Raw genomic sequence first — 20,001 nt, forward strand, 5'->3', positions numbered from 1 at the left:
GCACGCACCACCCCCATGCGACGTCACAGCCAGTACAGCCCCTGCCACAGTGGGGAGTGTCGGGGTACACAATGCACCTCCTCCCCTCGCTAGTATCCGCACCGGAGCCGCGGCAAAGGTGTAAAAGAGCCACATGCAGCTCCGGAGCTGCGGGTTGCAGACCCCTGCACTAGGTGCTTTTTAAGACCTACATGGTTGTAAGGAACAAAACAAAAAAATCTGATTACATAAACTTGCTTTAAAAGAAATGGTAAAGGCCTTTTTTTTTTTGCAACAGCAATAAAACTGCCAAGCCACTACAGATGCACCTTCTTGAACATCCTTAGTGGTGCAGTCAAATCCACCCTTGGTGTTCAGGTGGCCCACATGGTCCAAACTGCGCATAAAGAGGACCAGGCAGTCCAGCACAGATGCTCGGAGCCCTTTACCTTGGCGTAGACCTGAGTCAGAGCGGGACCCAGCTTGTCGGGCTCCCCTCGGAGGATGATTGTTTCCGAGCTGCTTTCCAGGGGTGGCATCTCTACTGAGACTCCGGTGGCTTCCAGGATCTCCTGCAGGGTGTTGCCTTTGGGACCGATGATGTACTTGTGCTGGGACTTCTTCACCTCCACCGAGATCGTGGTCGTCTTGCGCTTCTGAGAGAGGAAGGGGAGGGGAGCAGCAGCTGCTTCACAGCATGGAAACGGGTAAAGCCACCAAAAGCCTCCCAGCACGCCCAGAGAAAAACAGCTACTACCAAACCTTCCCCACTCATCCAGCCAAACCAAGTTGGGGCGGCTGACCGCAATGCACTCAGGAATAGGGTAAAAATTAGGGCTGCAGCATTTATCCTGCAAATGGGGTAATGGCAGCCCTGTAGGTGCTGTGTGCAGCCTCCAGCACCAATCAACCCCACCCAACATGGACCATGGGCCAGGGATGATGGGTGCTGCGGCCCAGAAACATCAGAAGGATCATAGAGTGTCTTCACCACATCGTTCAGCCTGGACACTTGAGGTCCAGCACTGAGGGCCTTCTGGCGGTTCCCTCTCTGCAAGAAGTGAGGTTACAGGGAACCAGGCAGAGGGCCTTCTCGGTAGTGGCACCCGCCCTGTGGAACGCCTTCCCATCAGATGTCAAGGAAATAAACAACTATCTGACTTTCAGAAGACATCTGAAGGCAGCCCTGTTTAAGGAAGCTTTTAATGTTTGGTGTTTTTAATATTCTGTTGGGAGCTGCCCGGAGTAGCTGGGGAAACCCAGCCAGATGGGAGGGATATAAATAATAAAATCATCATCATCATCATCATCATCATGGGCTCCCCATCCCTACTTTATCCTGTTTAATGGCTCATAGGAAGTTATAAGCATTCTGGTGCCCCTGATTAACGAGGGGGCAGATTTTTCTCCTGCACCTTGCAAGCGCCGTTTTCGAAGGTGGATTCCCTCCAGTCAACAGGGAGGAAATGCTTTTAAGAGGATTTCTGCTGCAAAACACATGCAAGTTCTCAAAAAAAAGGGGGGGGATGTTTCTTTTTTCTGCTGCTCCTTTGCAAACTTCAGCAAGGTGACGGCCCCAAATCCACCCATTTCATGTAGAAAGTGCATGTAGAAGTGGCCACTGATTTCTTTAGGGCAGGTTTTTGCCAAACTGGTGCCAGCTAGATGTCTTGGCCTGTCACTCCCATCCGCCCCAGGCAGCGCCGGGACCACCTGCACTCAAAGGGGCTGCTTGATGTAGCTGACACTCCCTTTCTTACAGAAACTGCCAGCTAAAACGCTAAACAACAGAGCTCTCTACAGATTTGGTGCTTCCGTCAAAGTGCCGTTAAGGCCGCCTTTTGCAGGGACAGGCAAACCCACCCACCTTATCCTCGTAGATCTTGCGGATCCGCAGGAGTGCCTGGGCCACTGGCTCCTTCTCGCCGGTGATGATGATCTCGTCTTTGTTGACGCTGGGCGGCGGGATGTTGATGCGAGCCCCGGTCTCCTGCATGATCTCCTGGACCACCTTGTTGAAGGCTCCAGCAATGAAAGGGTGGAAGGCCTTCTCCAGGTTCAAGCGCTCCACGGCCCGCTTATCCTGGAACACAAGGGGAAATCTGCTGATCCACGTGAAGAGGAGCAACCTCTGCTTGATCACAGGCTGCCCTGGCCTGGTATATCCAAAACCTGTGGGTCAAGTCTCAGTTCTTCACTATTCAGCCCCTCTCCTGGAAAAAACAGGGAGGCGAATTGCTCACCGTATGCTTTCCCCTTCCAGTCAGTCACCCAAGACTGATTTCCTTTCCCCGCTATGAGCTTCCTTTTGAAGAAGGGAGCTGGGGCACAGAAGCTCCTGTTCATGAAATGGAGTCAAGGCCAATACACAGAACCCGGAGAGCAGCCTTGGGCTGGATCACACGAAAAGCTAATCTATTCTACTTAGGCGTTCTGAATAAACGGTATCGTGCATCAACCTGAAAACTGTGGGATGTATCATCACTGAAGCAGTCAAATGCAACATTTCCTGTTGCCCAGAGTAGACCCACAGGGGGATGTTACTCCAGCCAGGAGGACTTCCTGTCACACCTGTCTGAAGCATCTTCCCCCTGTATGTGACCAGATAGATGGGTGTGACCCTGGCAGAGCCTATAAAAGGGCTAGTCACACATCATCATCTTTGCTCTTTCCTTAGAGAGGATGGAAGGCACAAGGTAAAAAGTCTGAGGCCAAGCTCGGACTTCTTTTCTCTACAAATTTAACTGTAACCACAAGATAAAGCCTGTCTTCAAAATACTACTGTGGACTGAATGTAAGTAGGCTTTACTCTTATTTTTAATCAAGACTGCCGTGTTATTATTATTCCAGAGGGAAATAAAAGGGGAAACTTACCAGGAACAAGATAGACTGGACAAGCCAGGCTAGATTGCTTGGCTTAAATGATTCTAACGAATCCATCAACAAGCTTCGAGCCATGTGCACAGGAATGTGCTCTGCTGCTTGCTTACTAGCGTGAGTGAGGAGGGATAATATTTAATCAATATATGCTCTCCTGCTTTCCTCAACATTCCCACAAAAATAAACACAAATAGCTCAGCATCCTGGTTCTCACAGTGGTCAACCGGATACCTATGGGAAGTCTGCAAGCAGGACCAGAATGCAGCCAGGAATGGGTACCTCCGAGGCAAACTGTCTCCGACAGCCAAGGGGAAAGATAGCCATCATGCCTAGTACCCCTTCCTAGCCTTCCCAAAATACCCCATTGAAGCTGGTATCCCAGATTTAGCAATTTAGCGCCATATTGTGCCTTGCATAAAACCCCTCCACGTTGTGTCTAGAGCCGCAAAAATTCCAGATCTTCTGTTGGGCGGCTTGCTCTAGCCATGGAATGCAGCGTGCCAGAGTCCACTGCAAAAACCTGCTCGCTGGTTTTAAAACGAAGAGAAGCCGTAAGGCTGGCTGCCAGAAGTCTCTTGCGCAACTGCTTCCCACTCCCGCTACCTTCCACCCTTGGAGGTAAAGGGTGGGGAGTTGTGACTCTTTCCCCCCGGCTCACCTGCTCTGCCGAGATGAGTAAGATCTCGTGCCGTGCTTTCTCAATGCCTTCTTTGGTGCCCGTGATCTTGATCTGGTTGCTGGGGTCCTCAGGCCGCGGGATGTTGATCTTGGTGGCCGTCTTCAGCTCGAGCTCCTGTAGTTTCTCGCCGTTCTTGCCGATCACAAAGCGATGGTGTTCCTTGGGGATTGTGACAGTAGCTGAAGCCTGTGGAAAGGGGAGAGGACAGCGGCTTTGCTGGGTTTTTCAAATGCAGTTTTAACAAGGGCTGCTTGATACAGAAACACAGGGAGCTGCCTTGCTCATTTGTTACATTTATATCCCACCCTTCATCGAAAGACCTCAGAGCAGTTTGCAGAATAATAGCCACTTGCAGAAAAGCGAGAGGTGCTGGGGTGGAGGGAGGTGCACTATGGGGTGGAAGGGCTTTGCACACACCTGGGTCTGAAGCCGAGCGACTATTTCCTTCCGAGCTTTCATGACGGAGTCCAGTTTGCCGGTCACCATGATGGACAGGCCCTGGTCCTTGGCCAAGGAGAGCTCAATATGAGCCCCGGTCTTCTGCATGATGTCCACGCACACCTTGGCCTCGTCACCTTCTCCGAATTGGCTGTTGTCCTTGTAGCGTCGCTCTTCCAGGGGGACGTGAAACACCTGCCAAGGAAGGAACACCTCAAGGGCCAGGTCTACATGCCGCAAAATGTCTATTTCCAAATGCAAAAGCAGTTAATGCAGGACCGGACCAATAGGACCATCCAGGAAAGAATCTCGCTTCCCTCTGTGCCCACCAGGCATTTCCTGGTAATAAGCCCACAGACTAGGCAAAAATGCCCCCGTTGTCCTCCTGCACATGGCATGGGGCAGTGCCTCAGAACATGGGGGGTTCTGTTTAGCTCTCAGCCCGCCAATGGCTACTTGCAAACATCTATCCTGCATGAGAGCCAGTGTGGTACAGCGGTTAAGAGTGCTGGACTAGAACCTGGGAGACCAGGGTTCAAATCCCGGCTTGGCTGTGAAGCTCACTGGGTGACGCTGGGCCAGTCACTCCCTCTCAGCCTAACCCACCTCGCAGGGTGCTTGTGGGGATTAAAAGGAGGGGCAGCAGGAGAACCACGCCATCCACTTTGAGCTCCACAGAGAAGTGAGATATAAAGGCCTCGATAAATATGCACAATCTGCTTTCAAAGCCAACCGTGGAGGGTTCCACGCGTTAATATAAGTGTAGCATGGAGCAGTTTCTCTTGCTTGCCTCTCCCTCCATTTTCAATCTACTTAGCTGGATGAATGCGAGTTTTTTAAAAACATACTTTTCAGGTTTGTACATTTCACTAATTTTACAATCATTTTGACATTTCAAAGCTTGACTTCCTTTCCCCTCTTTCTGCGGTTCCTTAAATTTTTAATATCTTCTGCATATCCAAATTAACTTGATTTGCTCATTTACTCATCTTCTTTAAATACATACTCTTACGAAGCTGCAGGTTATTACAATAATCCTGCCAATGTTCTTATCTGTTTACAATTTATCTGTAAATATTCAATAAACAGTTTCCATTATTTTATAATAAAAGAATGTTATCTTGGTTTCTTATTCTTCCAGTAGGTTTGGCCATTTCTGCATATTGCGTACGTTTTTGTATCCATTCTTCCTTTGCTGGGACATCAAAAGGCCCATCTAGTCCTGTGTTCTCGTTATTGTAGCGGCCAACCAGTTACTACTGGGAAGCCTACAAGGAGCTACCGTGAGTTGGAAGGTGCCACAAGGGTCATCTAGTCCAACCCCCGGCAATGCAGGAATCCTTTTGCCTAACTGGAGCTCAAACCCACAACCCTGAGATTAAGTGTCTCATGCTCTATCAACTGAGCTATCAAGCAGGAGAGGAGCGCAACAGCACTCTCCTGCTCATCCTCTCTGAACTGGTACCCAGAGGCCTTGGATACTGGAGGCGAGACAGAACAACCATGACAACACTCTCCTAATAAGAGAAGGATGCATGGAGGCTTTTTCGCACAGTCGCTGCCAATCCTTTGCCTAGCGTACATCCAAGACACTGGTTTCGAGCGAGGCAACACATATACTTCAGTTCAGCTTTACTGCTTCCAAGTTCGAAACCATCTTTCTAGGTCTGCTGATTACAGTGGTGCCTCGCAAGACGAAAAGAATCCGTTCCGGGATTCTCTTCGTCTAGCGGTTTTTTCGTCTTGCGAAGCAAACCCATTGACGGATTAGCGGATTGGCGCTATTAGTGGCTTATCGGATCAGCTGATAAGCGGCTTAGCGGCTTAGAAAAAGGGGGGGAAAGGGGAAAAAACCCGCAGGAACTCGCAAGACATTTTCGTCTTGCGAAGCAAGTCCATAGGAGATTCGTTTTGCGAAGCACTTCCAAAACGGAAAACTCTTTCGTCTAGCGAGTTTTTCATCTTGTGAGGCATTCGTCTTGCGGGGCACCACTGTATTTTGGCTACGCATCCAACAATGAGATAAACACTTCACAATTAACATCCCCCATAGGGAAGCCTCCCTCCCTCCCTTGCACCCACACCCACACCACACACACACAAGGTATTCTGCAAAGACACGCCAGCAGCTGAAGTGGAACTCTCTCTGCCCCGCCTCTGCACACTCACCTGGGTGATGACAGAGGATTTGATAGGCCGGATTTTGTTCCATACTCCCGTAAGCTCACTGGACTTTTCCCCGGGGGCTCCCTTTTCTGGGAGTGGCGGAAAGGCTTCCAAGTAAGTGGGGATGTAAGCCTCATCCTCTGGGACACCACCTGCCCAGCAGACAAACATAGAAAGAGACAGCAAGATCACACACGAGAGGGGGGGGGGGAATCCTGGTTTAGAGAAGGGATTGTGCAGGCAACACAGAAGACACACCCAGGCTTCTGATCAAATTACTTCGTGGACTAGAGACCACTTAATCAGATGCATCTACTCTATATTTTGGAAAGTTGTCCGTTCACTGTGCATTTGAACCCAGCAACCAAAGAGGCAGCATCTCAAGATGCTGAGAAAATGAGGATGTTGTTTTCAAAACAGCCCAATGTCGTTTCAGCTACTTATTGCCTAAAGGCGCTTCTTCAGGGGTCAAATTGAAGAACAGCTTGCAGAGTTCTTGCCAGATGTATCTCCTATTCACACGAATTTGCAAGTATCTAACAGATATTATCTCCTAAGGCTGTTTTCTCCATGTGACCCCACCCCCAAAGGAAGCATTGAAGTACTTCAAAAGCTTCATTTTCACAGCATCTTGAGATACAGGTTTGTTTTGGGGTTCATTTTGGATGCTCTCTGGTTTTTGTGGGGGTGGGGAGGGGGGGTTTCTGTGATGCATTTGGACACCAAACCTTGAGCAATGATTCCCAAGATCAATGAGCAGATTTTCATCTATGCTTGGATGCAATCGTACGGCACTTTTAATCAATAAGGCAGATGGAACCTTTCAAAACTGCACTGATTTTTTGGTTTGTTAGAATTCCCAAGCAATGCCTGCAAGTGAAGTATAAACCTCAGTTGGCAGGAGTAAATGCACACTGTGGTGTAGAGTAAAACAAAAATTAAGCAGAGAGGTCCACAGGGGAATGAAATGCAAAGCGGATTGTGACCATCATGCCACAAGCTTGAAATATATTATGTAAAATAAGTGCAGCCGGCTGTTTACAAGCCAATGTTGCTGATAGCACAAAGCACCCTGCCATTGGTTAGCCAATAAGGCGCTTGTAGCGGGATAAGAAGCCATTATTTTGATTCAATTCACAGGTGATAGAACTAAACTTTTGACAAGCTTCAATAGAGCAACTTCACCCTAGAGTTTCCCTTCTGAATGTCAACTTTAGGGCCAGTAACAAAAGTGTCCCAGGAAGAGTGAAAGTTTCTTCTACCGGTGTCTGAATATTTACCTTTCCAGAGCATCTTGGTTTATCAGTTCCGCCAGTGGATTCCACTCTTTTACCCAGCCTTACCCATCAACAAACACGCATCTCATTCATTGCGTGAGCAGCAGCCTCACGACACACCCACACCAAAAGATTCCTGCCCATCTCACCTCGTGTTTCTTCATCCCTCAGCCCGCTGCGGTGCTCAGCAAAGCTTTCGGGTGTTAACACTGCTACCGAGCTCATAGCTTCAAACCCAGATTTGCGCGTTTCCGGTATTCCACTGTTGGAGTGATGAAAGAGAGAGAGAGTTAGGTCAGGAGTTGGCGAAGCTATTGTGACTCCTTTATAAAGAGCGACCACATCACTTAAGTCAGCCTGCCAATAACCTGGTCCCTCCAGGTGTTTTGCTGGCTGGGGCTGATGAGAAATGTAGCCCAAAACATCTGGGTGAGCCCCAGATTGTGCAGAGGTTGCTCTAAGTGCATCGCTCACCTTAGATCAACCATGTATTATTATCCAATGTTCTTAGACTTCCCAATACCAAATGAGCCATGGCTGAACAATAAACTCATCAGCCCAAGGCTCCCCCTTATATCTCACTACCAACACCACTGTTTGAATTCAGGTACACAACCAGAGAAAAATGGGATTTTTTGAGTTGCGCTGCCCCATTTGTGGTGCTACTCAGGCATCAGGCAAAATATTTTTTTGCTTGTGGAGGATGCCTCAGAATTTGAAATGCTCTGTCCTTGCCAAGTGTCAGCTGTTGTTGCATCAAAGCAACCAACAAGAAGAGTCAAGCAAAATAATATGGGTCCTCCGTCCCTCCACTCAGACTGGTAGTGGAGGAGTGAAGGTTTGAGGGAGGATGCAACCTCAGCTCCTATTTTCTTCCACTTCTCCAAGGCAATCACCACAGTAATATTGAGGCATGAGAAACAGGCGCCATACATTTTCAATTGTTTTTGAATTCTTAAGCGTTTGCATGAGCTGCATTAATCGCTCGCTGGATGGCTTATTTCCGCTTTACTTACATATTATTCCATTTTTGGATAGGATGACATCGACGGCAATGTCATTTGCTAATTTTTAACTGCTGTGCTCAAAGTTGTTAATATAAATATTTCTATATTAAAGTGGTTTGCGGCAATAAAAATATAAAATCATACAATAAAACCTTAAAATTGTTTTTAAAAAATCAATTAACTATTGTGGAAGAATGTATTCTTAATTGCCTGTGTAGGCCTGGAGGAATAGAAGCTTTCAGCAGGCGGTTTAGTGTTGTTGGAAAAGCGGCATACACATGTTAAAGCAAAACACATGCACAAATACATTGCCCACCCCATGGCACAGATGGGAAGGATGCCCCCATGCTTTCCACCTTGGCAGAGGCTCCCAGCAATCCCGGGTCCCCCTGTTGCACCTCACTCTTTCCTTTTGCTGGATGCGGGGAGCGGGAGACTCACCTGCAAAATGGTCAAGTGCCAGAAGGGTCCGTCCTGAACGAGGCTACCTGTGGCGCTTCAGCGTGACGGCTGCTTTGGTCCTGAAAGAAAGATTAAGTGCTGTCAGGAGGACCCACTTACGAACAGGGCGAAGGGAGCCCCTTCCGCCTGAGCTTAGAAACAAACTCTTCAACACAGCCCTGTGCCGAAACGCAAGGTAGGTTATCCCTGCAAACTGTGACCAGCTGTAAGCAGTATAAAAATGAAATTAATACTAATGCTAATACATTTTACCATTTAAAAATGGCGCCTAGACATTCCATTGTGGTGACAGTAACACAGGTTTAAAGTGCCATTTGGCAATTAGCTTATATATCTGAGGTTCTAAGACAGTGTACAGAGAGAAAGAAAAAAGAGAGAGAGAAAGGGATATCTGCTCCATTTTGGAATAGTTTTTTTTAATGAAATCATTTTTGTTTTTAGAAATATAAAATTTTAACAATCCAAATGCTTATTCATATATAGACATTACTTTGAATCTTGAGCCTTCCCTCCACACCCTCGATGGATCCTATTGTCAGCATTTACAACTGTGTATTATTCTATATTCCAGGTGCCAGCAAACCTTTTCAGCAGGGGGCCAGACTATATTTTTTGGGAGGGGGGGAATGAATGAACTCCTATGCCCCACAAATAACCCAGAGATGCATTTTAAATAAAAGGGCACATTCTACTCATGTAAAAATACACTGATTCTAGGACCATCCGCGGGCCAGATTTAGAAGGCGATTGGTCTGGATCCGGCCCCCAGGCCTTAGTTTGCCTACCCATACTATATTCTATATCAATCCGTATGGTCCATAATAATTGTTACATTGCAAGCAGAGTAAAATCTGCTTGCAATGGTCTATTAAATAAGAGATTATAATTTTTTCCCATTCTTTTAAAAAGTTTTTGTCCTCTTGGTTCCTGAGCTTTCCAGTCAGTTTTGCCATTTCTGCATAGCCCATCAGCTTAGCTTGCCTTTCCTCGCTGGTAGGGACTCTTTCTTCTTTCCATCCCTGGGCTAGTAGCATCCGTGCAGCTGTTGTCATGTACCATAAAAAGTCTTTTCTGGTCCCATTTCGGGATAGTTTCATTGTGTTTCATAACTGTAATTCTTTTGCCTGTGCATATAAATCTACTGCAACCTGTCATGGGACTTTCTGGAGAAAGACAGGTGAGGAAACCTTATAAATAAATAAATAAATAAATAAATAAATAAATAAATAAATGTCAAAGAATACGACCGAGCTCAGTGTCATCTTATACTGCCCATTATATCGAGACTCAAGAAAAGAGCTGATCGAGCCGATTCTGAGGAAAATACCTCGTAGTACAGATGACACCTACATCAGACACCTCTTAGCTGACAAAGACCCCGAAATCAACAGGCCTGTGGCGAAGTACTGTTACATTGCAACAAGAATAAGACGAGCAATGATGACAGCAACGGAGTTCAAATTGCAAACATCGAAGGAACGATAATAAACAGTAATGACATTTGAATTGAATCCTCAAAACCTTAAAAGTCGAAACCTGGTTATAAACATAAGTACCAATTTTGTGATTTGGCCATATCTCCACTGTTATCTGTAGTACAATAGTACTTATATTGCCAATTTTATTTTATTTTATAAATTGCTTGTTGGTCATTGACCGTATTAAAGATTTTGAATTTGACCGAGCTCAGGTTATGAGGCACCTAACTGGCAAACGATAAGGTCTGTGGTTTAAGAAAATAAACAGCGGGCCTGCAGGATCAGCCCAATGTCCCATCTAGCCCGGCACCCAGTCCTCATCTTCCCTTCCTGTCCATGAAAAGACGGCTCACAACTTGCAGCAAAGGTGTTTCTCGTGCCCTCGGCTTCCCAACCCCCATTAAGAAAGCGAGGCAGCGGCAGCAGCAGTGCTAAGCTCTATGGGGAGGATTTGAGAGAAATCCTCTTAAGGCAACCGTAAAGGAAGGAAGAAGAGCGAACCGCCTTGCACTTGGCAGGGGCTGCTATCACCTCTGTGTCAAAGCTGCATCCAGTATAGGAAAGGTTGCTGCAGGAAGGGAGAGAGATTGCTAGAGAGAATCCCCCCCTCCTAATCCCCAAACAGCCTTAAAGCAGCACAGCTGAAGAAAGATCCTGCCCCCACACCCCGTCGTTGCCTCTCACAACCTTGACTATCTTTTAGGGAGCTGAATATCACTAAAACGGAATTTTATTCTGTTCTTTTTCTTCCAAAAAGCAGGAGCCATGCGATGCCAGCCTTTCCAGGATTTCTGCATTTCGCTATGCAGAACTCGCACTTATATTTGGTATTATCTTGTTTCCAAAAATCAAGAATAGACAGATCGTGTTAGATTGCTAACATTTCTTTTTCTTCTATCTTTCGTAGCTCTAATTTTATCGTATTACGGTAAAATCTCAATTTTTTTTTAAAAAAAATTTATCAACTAGCAGAAGCAGGTATGTTTAACACATTTTTCCCTCTGGGTTGTATCCGATGGTAGTGCTACTCATCACACTTGTAAGAAGCTGCCTTACAGAGGGTTGGACAATTGCTCCATCTAGCTAAATACTGTTTACACTGACTGGCAGTAGCATCTTTAGCAAGGACTCTTCAGACCCACATGGAAAGGCCAGCAATTGAAATTGGGACCTCTTGCATGCAAAGCATGGGCTCAACCATAGAGCTGTGCTATTGGTACAGCCTCAAAGGAATAGAACTGCAGAGTTGGAAAGGACCGCAAGGGTCATCTAGTCCAATGTCTGCAATGAATCTTTGCAATGAATTCCTGCAATGTCTGCAGGAATCTTTTGCCCAATGGGCGCACTAATACTAATACCCTCCTTTTCCTCCAAAAGGAGCTACAGCTCAGTGGTGGAGCACACAGAAAGCCCCACGCTCATCCCTGATGGCCCCTCCAATTTAAAAGACTCCAGGGTAAGCCCTCTTTCTCTGTCCGAGACCTTGGAGAGCCACTGCCAGGCAGTGGACAAGCTAACCAGTCTGACTCTGCAAAAGGCAGCTTTCCAGTGTTCAAAAAATGCACCCGTGATTTTGACGGATGCAGTGAATGCATTTTGGCACAGCTTGAGTAAAGGTAAAGGTAAAGGGACCCCTGACCATTGAGTCCAGTCGTGGCCGACTCTGGGGTTGCGGTGCTCATCTCGCTTTATTGGCCGAGGAAGCCGGTACAGCTTCCGAGTCATGTGGCCAGCATGACTAAGCCACTTCTGGCGAACAAGAGCAGTGCATGGAAACACTGTTTACCTTTCCGCTAGAGTGGTACCTATTTATCTACTTGCACTTTGATGTGCTTTCGAACTGCTAGGTTGGCAGGAGCAGGGACCGAGCAACATGAGCTCATCCCGTCGCAGGGATTCGAACCGCCGACCTTCTGATCGGCTCTGTGGTTTAACCCACAGCATCACCTGCGTCCCTTAAAGCTTGAGTACAGTGGTACCTCGGGTTACATACGCTTCAGGTTACACACTCCGCTAACCCAGAAATAGTGCTTCAGGATAAGAACAGAAATCGGGCTCCGGCGGCGCAGCAGCAGCAGGAGGCCCCATTAGCTAAAGTGGTGGTTCAGGTTAAGAACAGTTTCAGGTTGAAAACGGACCTCCAGAACGAATTAAGTACTTAACCTGAGGTACCACGGTACCGTACAGCAAAGTTCAAAATAACACACCACGGGAAGGGTAACTGCACCACAATCAGCACATGGGTCCACAAAGTATGGATCAAAATTCATAGAGGGCAACATCCCTATTCCAGCATTGCCTGCCTGCCTCTGCCTTTCAGTCTCTCGGATACCCGAATTCCGCTCCTGGGACACAGCGATCAACCCCACAGATCTGCCTAAGCTAAGCCGTTCATGTGGGGAGAGGCAATCCAATCCACCACGCTGCCCCGACAAGGACGGATGGGCAATGCTTTCCTACCGCAGCACTGCCATGTTCCCTGGGAACTGGCCCCCGTTTGCCACTCGCCGCCCTGTTGCCGTGCGTACCCTCTCCTCCACCCCCCACCCCAAGCTCCCGGCTCTGCGCCACACGGTGACCGAGTTGCAACCTCTTCTCCTTGATGCAATCCGACAGGACTGCGGCCTCTGGCCATCAATAAATAAAGACGGGAGAGAGAAAGAGCTAAAGACGTAAACAAGGAAAGCTGCGGGAGAAGCAGGGGAAACCCAGCGCTGAACTGCAGGAGCCTGGCCTCCCAAGATGGAAAGAGGACACCTCCGGAATCTACAGAACCAACAGCTGCTTCTTTTAAAGAAAAGTCAAGGCATGGCTCTAGTCCTCAAGGTGTTAAGGAGACACGTGCATCTGAAAGCAAGGGAGATTTTCCCTAGAAGGTCAGGGGACACAGGAAGCTGCCTAATGTGGAGTCAGACCACTGGCCCATCTTGTGCAGTGCTGCCTACACTGACTGGCAGCAGCTGTCCAGGATTTCAGGTGGGGGTTTCAAGGAACCCTACCTGGGTATGCCAGGGGCCCGAAGCTGGGACCTTCTGCTTGCAAGTGGTGTTAGAAATTAGCCAGGTGTTTTTTGTGACTGGCGCAGGTCCAATTGCAACCACATGGAGATCTCTGGATGCCAGGTTAGCAACTGACATCTCCATCTGGCTGGCCCCTCCAGCTTCCTTAAGCAGGTAAGCAGAAGAACTTATGTATTGAATTTATACCCCATTTTTCCCCTGCAAGGATTACATGGTTCCTCCCCCCACAGTTAATCCTTACAACAACCTTGTGAGGTAGGCCCAAGATCACCCAGTGAGCACCATGACTGATTGGGGATTTGAACCCTGATCTCCCAAGCCCCAGTCTGACACTAACCCAGAGATTTCCAAACTTTTCATGCTGATCACGCTTTTTAGACATGCATCATTTCGTGACACAGTAATTCAGTTTTACTAGCAAACCAGAGGTTAAACTAACCCCTTATAAGAGCGCGAGGAGCATTTGCGTGACATAACTACACACTGTAATGACACACTAACGTGTCACATGACACTCAGTTTGGAAAGCTCTGCTCTAACCACTACACCACACTGGCTCCCTAGAGTCCTTCTGCTATGGGGCAGCTCTATAAATTAAGTACGTAAAGAAATGTGGGGAAAACAAAATGTCACTTAGAGAAGGATCGAAAATATTTTCTTTGAAGACTTAGTTTGTTTTATTCTGGATTGTTTTATTTGAAGTTGTGTGTTGTAAGCCGCTTTGTGTTTTTGTCTTTTAAAATATAATGCGGTATAGAAATGAAATTAACAACAAAAAATTTCACCATAAAAGGCGCCTAGATAGACCGTTGTGGCAACCATAACCTAGGTTTAAGGTGCCATTTGGCAATTAGCTTATACAGTGGTACCTTGGGTTAAGTACTTAATTCATTCTGGAGATTCGTACTTAACCTGAAACTGTTCTTAACCTGAAGCACCACTTTAGCCAATGGGGCCTCCCGCTGCGCCACTGGAGCACGATTTCTGTTCTCATCCTGAAGCAAAGTTCTTAACCTGAAGCACTATTTCTGGGTTAGCGGAGTCTGTAACCTGAAGTGTATGTAACCTGAAGCATATGTAACCCGAGGTATCACTGTATATCTGAGTTTCTAACATGACCTGCAAGGCAGGTGCTCTAACACTGAGCTGTGGGGCTATTCATACAGCCGTTCTCTCTGCCTTGCGAAATGAGACCAGAGCGACGAGGCTGAGTCACAAGCTGACAGTCGACAAGCAGAAAAAGTTCACCTGGCTGAAGAGAGTGACACCGTATGGGAGAGGAAGCTTTCCAAGCTCCCTGTCCCAAGTGCTTACTGTCTGCAGAAAGTGGAACACCACTGGACAGGAAACGTCACCTGTGTGTTGATTCATGTGTGGGTCTGGTGGGAGAGGAGGGGAGGACAGACATATCACCGGTAGCAAGAGTTCTGAATGAGGCATCTGAAAATAGATTGTGCGCCCTGCCAGCCCAAGGGAGAAAAGGGAGAGGTGTTTGCAGGCAGGGTGGAGAACAGCTGCTTCTGTGCAGGCTTAAGTCATCTGCTGTTTTGCCTCTGGTTGAACTTTTCAACCTCCAGCTTCTTGTCCTGCCGCCATCTTGCCTCTCTTACTCCTTCGCACAAAAAGAAAAATAATGCAAATCTGGTTCTCAAAGTGTACCAAACTAAACATTTCATCAGGCTTCCCATTTCCTGCGCTAGCTGGCCGAATTCTCTGCCCGAGTGGAAGAGCAGCGCATAAAGGCCGCAGGAACAAGTTGGGCCGGCTCCGCTCCAGTTTGATTACAGAAGATGGCTGGGCTCTGGCTTTTAGCCTGGCCTCCAAAGCAGCGCAACTTTATTCATCGGGAAATCTCTCGTTTACCCGGCTGGCAGCAGAAGCAGAGCTGTGCAAACACCAGGAAGGCCAAGAGGACGGCGAGGGCCAAAAGCAGCCGTCAGCCACAGAACGAAGACAGATGCAGGCCAAGCAAGCGGTTGCTCTTTTTTTTGGGACTCCGAAAAAAAACTGCAGCCAATCAAGGCTGTGTTGGCGCTTGAGGATAAGCATGAGCCTCTGGCCAGAATGGGGAACCTCAGCCCCAGGGTTCAACGCAGCTCTCCTGATAGCCTTCCCCCCAATTGTTTGCATGCTCCAGTACCCATGAAATTTGGAAGAACCTCAGGTGGGGAACAGGGGGCAGGAGAGAGATGCCTTTCTGAGGTCTTGGCCGGCAAATGGGGCAGGAGAAGGCACACAGCAAAAACCATGGCACTCACTCCTACAAGATGTATAGCTACCAACCTGCAAACGTTAGACAAGTTCAGGGATGGGAAGTCCATCTTTTCGCCATGGTTATTTTTGACCTCCATAGTCCAAGACAGGATGATTCTGAATGCCAGCTGCTGGGGGGTGACAAGGAAGGAAAGTCCTGCTTGTGGGCATCCAATGGGCATCAGCTGGCCTTCACCAGGGACCTAACCTTTAGCATGGCAGGCCCTGCCAGCAGCGCTTCAGCAGGAACCACCCCCCAACTTCTTTCAGATGCTTTCTGAAAACGAGATTGTTTAGACAGGCCTTTGCAATATGAGTTTTCGCTTCTTCACCAGCTGACAAGCTTTTAGAGATGCTTTTTGTGGAGTTTATTCACTGTGTGCCGTATATCACCTTGACATATTTTAATGGAGGTGTGGATTACAAATACGTAAATAAAATCTGGCTGGCTGCTGCGGGAACAGAATGCTGGGTTACACTGGCCTTTGACCTGATCCAGAAGGCCTCACCTTACATTCTTAAGACATTAAACCTGCAAACTGAGAACACTGACTGCCTACCCATCCGCCCCAGACTCCCAGCATACGGTGAGAACAAATGGCGCTGGCGCTCTGAGTTGTATGAAGGAAACGGCGCGGACTGTAGGTTGCCCCAGAAGCAGAAGTTTTAATAATGCCCAGTACTGGCAGCCAGGCCTGCCCTGCTCCCTTAAAAGGAGCCATGAACAGCGATTGTCACCCAGACTACAGACCAGTCTCTGTATTCCAAGCTCCAAAATGTCTTTTGAGGAAAGCACCCTCCAAGGGGGGCTGTGCTGCTAACTCTGGAGCAAACGCCTTGGGATCTCATTAACTCCAACTGAAAGTTTCAGAGTGTTTTTCTCGGCCCAATCCCATTGCGCAGATGAGTTGAGGAGTGTTTCTCAATCATTAAGACTAAAGCCGTTGAGATGAGAAGGCATGAGAATGGGTTTCACTTTTGCCAAACCCTAGTCAGCTGCTCAGCATCAACTGGGCTGGCATACAGTTCCTTCCCCTGTTTTTTACTCCAGCAGCTAAGCAGGTCTAGGTCTGGTCAGTGTTTAGGTGCAAGGCTCCCTAGGAACCCTACGTACAGTCTTGAGATCCATGGTGGAAGAAATAATAGCTGTGTACTTTTGAGGCAGGTTTGACCACAGCAGCTTTATTTTAAAAGTGGACCATTATGCAGAGCATTATATTCAGAGGCATACTACCTCTGACCGTGGAGAGAAACATAGCAGTTGTGGTCAGGGTACAAAATTAGCAGGGCACCAGGTGCATTTCGCACCTAAAAATTCTCCATTTGCAAGCACCTCTAAAAGTCTGGGTGCCATTTTTTGCACCTGGCTGACACTCAAGGATCACTGGAATGTATGTGCTATGAAGCCTCGAAGTACCATATTTTTTACACCATAACACTCACTTTTTTCCTCCTAGAAAGTAAGGGGAAAGGTCTGTGAGTGTTATGGAGGAAATGCCTACGGGTGGCATGCCTGCGGATTTTCCTCCCCTAAAAACTACGTGCGTGTTATGGTCGGGTGCGTGTTATAGAGCGAAAAATACGGTATATGTTAAGGATAGACAATATCCATAAGGAGTTTAGCAATAAGGAGTAGAGTGTTTTGAAAACTGAAGTATGGTACCAATATTTTTATTGTAAACACCAAATTTAACATGCATTCGCAATTTCTGTTAAAATGTGATATTAACAATATGCTTATCAAAATAATAAAAAGTGTTGCCGATCTCCCCAAATGTAGACTAGACCTTCTGTTTTGGAGCCCACAAACGAGATCCCAGGAGCCACTTGGCTCCTAGCTTTTCTATCCCAGTTTCTAACACTGATGGTGGCTGGTAGCAATTGATCACCTTATCCTCCATCAGCTGGGATACTCTTTTCAAGCCATCCCTCGCTACATCCAATTCCACTGTTTGAATTCGGTGTTGTGTGAAAAAGTATTTTATTTTTGTCTGTCCTAAATCCTCAGCTTCACTGGGTGGTCCAGGTCCTAGTATTATGAGAAAGTGAGAAAATACATATCCCTTCCCACTTTCTATAAACCATGCTACGCCAGATGACAACCAATTTGCACAAGACAACAGGTGACTTAAGGAACAGTAACATACAGGCAAAATGACTGACAGGTCCCAGCTACCAAGTAAGTTGAGGCGGGCTTAAGAAGTGAAAAGGAAGCAACCATATGCGGTTATTGTTCCCCAACGTCGCTGACTGAGAACACAGCAAGACACTGGACTATACAGGAATAGGTTGAACACTGGCAACCAGTTGCCTTTCTCTGACCTGGAAGCAAGGGAAGGGAACCAATGACCCTTCAGATGTTGTTGGACTCCAAATCCCATCAAGCCCAAGCCAGCATAGCCCAGTGATCAGGGATGATGGGAGCTGTAGTTTGGCAGCAACTGGAGGGGAAGAGGTTCCCCAACCCTGGCCTAGAGCAAGCCTTCTGACCACGACCAAAGATACCTTCATCGGGGTTGCTAGGCAACAGCACATTGACCACATCTCAACTACCGCAAGCCAGGAAAAAGAGAAAGAGTGGCTGAGGAAGGCATTAAGTGGGATCTTGGGGGGAAAACCATTGCTGAGATGACAAGATGAAGCATACTTATCACAGGACACTCTTTCGTCTTTGATCTGAAGTTCTGGGGCTGCTTCATAGGGTCTTCAAGGAGGAAAGAGTTAGGCCCAGAGATGTCACAAACTGGGGCACAGCTATGACTTACTATGACTGACCCTTCCTTGTTACCATCAGTCTACTGGGGGGCCCCTAAGGCTGAAAGTGACAGACTAGGCCTGCCGAGTTTTCTGGGAAGGGAGGGAGGCTGAAAAAATAGTAGACAATTGCAGAAGTTTCTCTACAGAAGGTGGGGTGGGGTCCGAAGGCCTTTGCAATCCCATGATAGGAATTCTTAGGAAAGGGGCTGAAAACAGATTTGACAGCATCGTTTTCCCAAGCCCACCACAAAAGACAGTGGTAAGACCACTCACATATTCATAAAAAGGGATACTGTAGAGATGGAGAATGTACAGCAGGGTGGGAGTGGGGTTTCAGTCTGGAGGCCACCTTTCCTCAAGGAGAACGTTCTGGGGGGGGCTCCATGGAAAGGGTGGGGAAAAGTTTGTGGAGAAACAGGTGCAATTCTTCCCTTTATACAGTAAAAGTCAGAGGTTTACACGCACAGCCACATCCCCACTCATACCTCCTGAACCTGGACCAGACAAGCGAGAGGCAGTATAACTGCTTGACCCATTCCAGCCAGGAAAAAGGACTCAAGGAACACAGAGCAGAGTGGGAAGAACTCCAGGGGCCAGGTAGAATGGTCTGGAGGGCCACATCTGAACTCCGAGCCCCAAGGTTCCACACACCTGATGTACAGTGGTACCTCGGTTTACGAACTTAATCCGTTCCGGAAGTCTGTTCTTAAACCAAGGCATGCTTTCCCATAGAAAGTAATGGAAAATTGATTAATCCGTTCCAGACGATGAAAAACAACCCCTAAAACAGCAATTTAACATGAATTTTACTATTTAACGAGACCATTGATCCATAGAATGAAGGTAATAATCAATGGTACTGTACTATAAAATAAATAAGTATTGTAGATTACTTTTTCTTCTTACATGGACTGATGATAGTCATTGTTTGGAGGGGGGACTTTTATCCACTTCTGCAGTCATACAATCAACCAGTAGCTGAACTGGGTTCCACAGTGTCACAAAAACGAAGACACAAGCCACAGTCACAAATCAGTCCCGCAGTCATAGCAAAAAATAAATAAAAATAAAAAAGCCTCACAAACAAAACCACAACAAAAACAAAAGCTCCAAATATCACACCTCTGTGTTGAGTGGGTGCTCAGGACTCAGCAGCCGACAGACTCAACAGAAAGCCTCAGATTAGAAGCGGGGGACTCAATTTACAAATGGAACACACTCAACAGGAAGCAGAACATGTTCTGCTTCCAAGGCAAAGTTCACAAACCGGAACACCTACTTCCGGGTTTGCAGCATTCTTATTACAAGTTGTCCATAAACTTAGCTGTTCTTAAACCAAGGTACCACTGTACAGGAAAGGGCAACCAATATCACCAGCGGGCTGAGGCACCTTTCCTATAAGAAGAGGCTAAAAGGGGAATTGGGGTGTTGAATTAGCAGGCCTCCAGCGTGGCCAACATTGGCTTACCCCAACCAGGTGTTTTCCAGATGTGGTCTGACTCCCATCACCCCCAGTCAGTATGGTCTGGGATGACGGGTATCGCAGTCCAAAAACATCTCAAGGTTGGGGAAAGCTGTCTTACACCATTCTAAAATGAGTGTTGT

At 47.3% G+C, this 20,001-nt stretch overlaps 1 protein-coding gene across 2 annotated transcripts in view; it reads right to left on the bottom strand.

Moving 5' to 3' along the window:
* Nucleotides 1–20,001, bottom strand: part of LOC309516818 (vigilin-like) — a 55,681-nt gene that overhangs the window by 24,764 nt on the left and 10,916 nt on the right. For both annotated transcript variants that reach the window (XM_082195736.1, XM_082195737.1), the window contains 7 exons: nt 8,868–8,947; nt 7,569–7,681; nt 6,146–6,294; nt 3,956–4,171; nt 3,518–3,724; nt 1,847–2,062; nt 429–635 (listed from right to left, as the gene is read on the bottom strand). In XM_082195736.1, coding sequence (XP_082051862.1) covers nt 429–635; nt 1,847–2,062; nt 3,518–3,724; nt 3,956–4,171; nt 6,146–6,294; nt 7,569–7,644 — 1,071 coding nt within the window. In that variant the 5' untranslated portion in view covers nt 7,645–7,681; nt 8,868–8,947. The remainder of the gene's footprint in view (nt 1–428; nt 636–1,846; nt 2,063–3,517; nt 3,725–3,955; nt 4,172–6,145; nt 6,295–7,568; nt 7,682–8,867; nt 8,948–20,001) is intronic.

Source organism: Podarcis vaucheri, assembly GCF_965113315.1.
Source record: "Podarcis vaucheri genome assembly, chromosome: 13".
Taxonomy (NCBI): Eukaryota; Metazoa; Chordata; class Lepidosauria; order Squamata; family Lacertidae; genus Podarcis; species Podarcis vaucheri.